Genomic DNA, 3,716 nt, shown 5'->3' with positions numbered 1-3,716 from the left:
TCCCACAAGATATCTGAATTGGTTGCAGTGTAAAATAGGATGACTGTTGACTAAGAGTAAGATTGGGACTATTGCATCGGGTAAACTCCAAGGTAAAACCTTATAACATTGTTTTTAGCTAACCCTGAATATTATCTCTATTACAAGCATATCACATTAAGATGATTAAGTAGGATAAGCACCCAAAGATATTATCAAACTTATAAGAAAAGCAAAGGAATGCATACACATAAAAGTTGTTGGTCTGCTAAGCAATCAATCCTATGCAGTGAACTGACTAGGCATGTCTGTCAACTTCAATTCCAACAAGCTCCTATGTAGCAATTCTTTGGGAAGCATCTTCAACCTTATACAGGACCTTATCTCTAAATCTCTCAGAGCCTGCAGTGCTCCTTCCTCAACATTCCATTCCTCCAGTTGCTCTAGCTTCCATAGTTTAAGAACTCGAAGCTGTGGAAAGCCTCCTGAGGGGCAGAGCATGAGCTTTCCTGTATAGGATTTGGCTAACAACCTAAGAATTTTTAGGTTGGGAAGCTTATCCAATTTTAGCATTGGATCTTCCATTAGTCCTGACCCTGATAGGGTAAGGTCAGAGAGATTCCGTGGGAACTCAGATACAATAGATGGGTTCTTTAACCTTCCCAACAAGTAGATACTAGAGAGATTGACATGGCCAGATAAAGGCTTCAAGTCTAGATCCCAAGGTTGATTCGATTCATCATCCGATTTCAGCCTTAAAGTATGAAGATGTTTCAATTTTAGAACCCAGTTAGCCACTGCCTCCAGTTGTGATAACATTGTCTGCTGTTGGGATGGCATTAACCGGCATGCCAGTCCCAATTTTCTAGCATTCACCAACCTGTCCAGGCCACCCTTCACCAGAGTCTTCTCATCTACAAACAGTCCCCACAAGGTTTGAAGAGCTATTAGAGAACAAACTCTTGGTTGAAGCGTAAATCTACTCCGGTAACTCTCACTTAAGAGCGAATGTCTTAGATGCTGCATCTTCCAAATTGAACTAGGAAGAGTGCTGATGTAAGTATGCTTCAAATCCAATGTTGTAGTCACCATGGATGTGACTACAACATGGATGTGACCATGGATGTGATCAAAGCTGAAATCTTCTTTGTCAAGATGATCAACAAGGCGGCGGACTAAACCAGTGCTTATGGACAACTCCGATCTTGTCTTGGCATAAACCTGAACAAATGTGGCCTGCTGAGCTTTTGACAACCAGTGTCGCCGTAGGGCATAGGGCAGATGACATGTTTTCACATTCCCATCAAGCTTCTTCTTTGTCACTTGAACCACGTCCTCAGCTATCAACTCTATCAAACACCTCCCTGCAACATCTCCTGGATCTTCATTCTCAACCTCTGGCTGCACCAAGCCCTCTGCAACCCATAACATGATCAACCTTCTTACCGGGATCTCATAATCTTTAGGAAACAATCCAAAATAAAAGAGACGACGCTGCTTGTACAGGGGCAAATCCTCATTGATTTTAGATAAGGCCTTGGACCAAACTTGTTCTTGGTCTTGGTCAAGTTGCTGAAGCACACTGGACCACTCATCAATGTCTGCATCCTTCTGTGACAGAACATCTGCCAATCTTACAATCGCCAGTGGCAAGCCCCCACATCTTATCACAATTTCCCTTCTCAGTTTTAGCAGTTCTGGGGGTATGTTTACCTTCATCACATGGGTAAACAATGCCCAGCTCTCATCATCTCCCCGTAACCGCAGTCCATGATGAACACTCATAGTCTTAAGATATGAAGGTGGACTCCTTGATTTGAGATATGAAGGTGTTGTTCCCCGGGTGGTTAAAATCATTCTGCTGCCTCTTGATGTGTTCAAGAATGCTGTAACAAATTCTTCCAAGATATGGTCCTGGATGAAATCATCCACAACTTATCAGCCAGGAAAGCCTTGAGCACCTGTCTCATTTCGCTCCACCAACTAACTAGCGCCCTTTGGTTGTAGCCCATCAATTGACTCATCAACTCTGTCATTATGTTTGTCAAAGGATCAGATGAAAATGGACTGATGCCCAAACGCGGTAAGGGAAATGATTCACAGTAGCATCATGGTCATAGACCAACTTTGCTAGAGTGGTCTTACCAATGCCTTCAATGCCCACAATTGAAATAGCACAGAAATCTTTGTCATCTGAAAGCAACCGTGTCATCATTGCATGTACATCATCATCAAAGCTGATAATATCGGCCTCTTGTGGTGGCTGTTGCAGTACTCTGAATGTAGACTCTGGAACTCTCCATTGACGTTGTTTAGTGACATCTCTTGGTCTCCATGTAGAGATATCCAGGAGTTTAGCTTTGATTTTTTCCATCTTCATGCCAGGCTTATGTTGGGATCTCAAACTGTCAAAAGCCAAAACAACTCTCCTCAAAGGTCCAATCCAGCTCCTTCCAAGCTGTTCTCTTCTGTTGATGAAAAGCCCAATTACATCCACTGCAAAACAGGAAACTTGGCGGAGTTCCTCCATCCAAACCATTCCTTTATCATCTAATTCTTTTGATTCTAAGTTTTTCAGAAAACCATCCAGGAACCTGAATTCATCTTGTATCCGTCTGGCCCTCTTTTTCACTTCAGAATAAAGTGCCTCCTGAGCTAGCAGGGCGGTAATTTTCTCAATAACAGGGGAAGCAACTGTGTTGGCCATGTTCTGATGGTGTGTTGACATCAACCAGTCTATTTCCTCAATGGATATAGCACCTTGCAAAACACTTTTTCTTTGGAGACTGGAGATCCTAACCTTGATCCCTTCCAACTTGTTGTGAATTATTTGTTGATCAATCAAATTTCTGATGAACAAAACCAACTGCTCAAGAACTCCTCCTCTCCTTCCCTGTACTGCTACTTTGAATATAAGGTCGTCTATAATGTCCTCAACATCATAAGCAATGTCCACTAATTTCTCTGTGAAGTAGCATAAATGATCAGGAGCCCAAGTCCTTTATTGCCACTCAATCCATTCAATCGGTTCTGCCACTCCAATCAAAACTGCTGGTTCTCGAACTACCAGAAGAGAGAGCTTCTCTGTCATCCTGGACAGAATGCTTGCTGCCGCTGCCATCTTCTTCAGTACAGTCTATATTGATAGGAACAAGAAAGCTTTCCAACAGAAACGAAATTTTTGGTCTTGGAACTGCAAAGTTTAGCTGGAGTCAAGTGAGAACAGATGAAGGCAAAAGCCACAGTTGCAAGCCAAATATGAGGCCTATGTGCTCTACTGAGTGAGATGAGGGAGATCCGTTTGATTGAAGAAAGCACAACTCTTAAGTCTATGCAAAACACTAAAATTTATGAGTCTTGTACATGGAATTAGCACAAAAAAAATAATAATAATAATATGGACTTCACTTTCGAAATGTTCTGAGTCTTTTGAAAAGCCATTTTGCAGTCTCCTTGAAATTTCCAAGGTTAAGTGGGGTGGGGATCACAACCCTTTTTTTTCCCCAAAAAATGACACCTTTTTTTGTCTCAATATGTAGTGTTCAAAGATGATGGCTGCCCTCATCTTCTTTTAGTACTATCCTTTGAGAATCCACAGTGCAGGGTGGGACCATCAGTTCTTTTTCTAGGAGGTATACTGATAGACTTGTTTTGAAAGCTTGTAGCAAAAGGAGTCAACACAAATAAACAAAGGTCTCCAGTGTGGAAATCCTTCTCTTCCACAAGACTAAGGTAAG

General features: G+C 41.9%; 1 protein-coding gene across 1 annotated transcript; it reads right to left on the bottom strand.

Moving 5' to 3' along the window:
- Positions 1–245: 245 nt before the first annotated feature.
- On the bottom strand, positions 246–1,764 carry LOC117910697 (probable disease resistance protein RF9). The gene has a single exon (XM_034824811.1). The coding sequence runs from the start codon at positions 1,762–1,764 to the stop codon at positions 262–264; it is 1,503 nt and encodes a 500-aa protein (XP_034680702.1). The 3' UTR covers positions 246–261.
- Between the last annotated feature and the right edge of the window lie 1,952 nt (positions 1,765–3,716).

The sequence above is a fragment of the Vitis riparia genome, unplaced genomic scaffold, assembly GCF_004353265.1.
Source record: "Vitis riparia cultivar Riparia Gloire de Montpellier isolate 1030 unplaced genomic scaffold, EGFV_Vit.rip_1.0 scaffold820_pilon_pilon, whole genome shotgun sequence".
NCBI classification, from domain to species: domain Eukaryota; kingdom Viridiplantae; phylum Streptophyta; class Magnoliopsida; order Vitales; family Vitaceae; genus Vitis; species Vitis riparia.
The sequence above is the reverse complement of the archived record's forward strand: the minus strand, read 5'-3'. Positions and strand labels throughout refer to the sequence as shown.

What these genes read in the sequence shown, in the direction of transcription:
- LOC117910697 (XM_034824811.1), bottom strand. Translation starts at nt 1,764, where the DNA reads ATGAGTGTTCATCATGGACTGCGGTTACGGGGAGATGATGAGAGCTGG.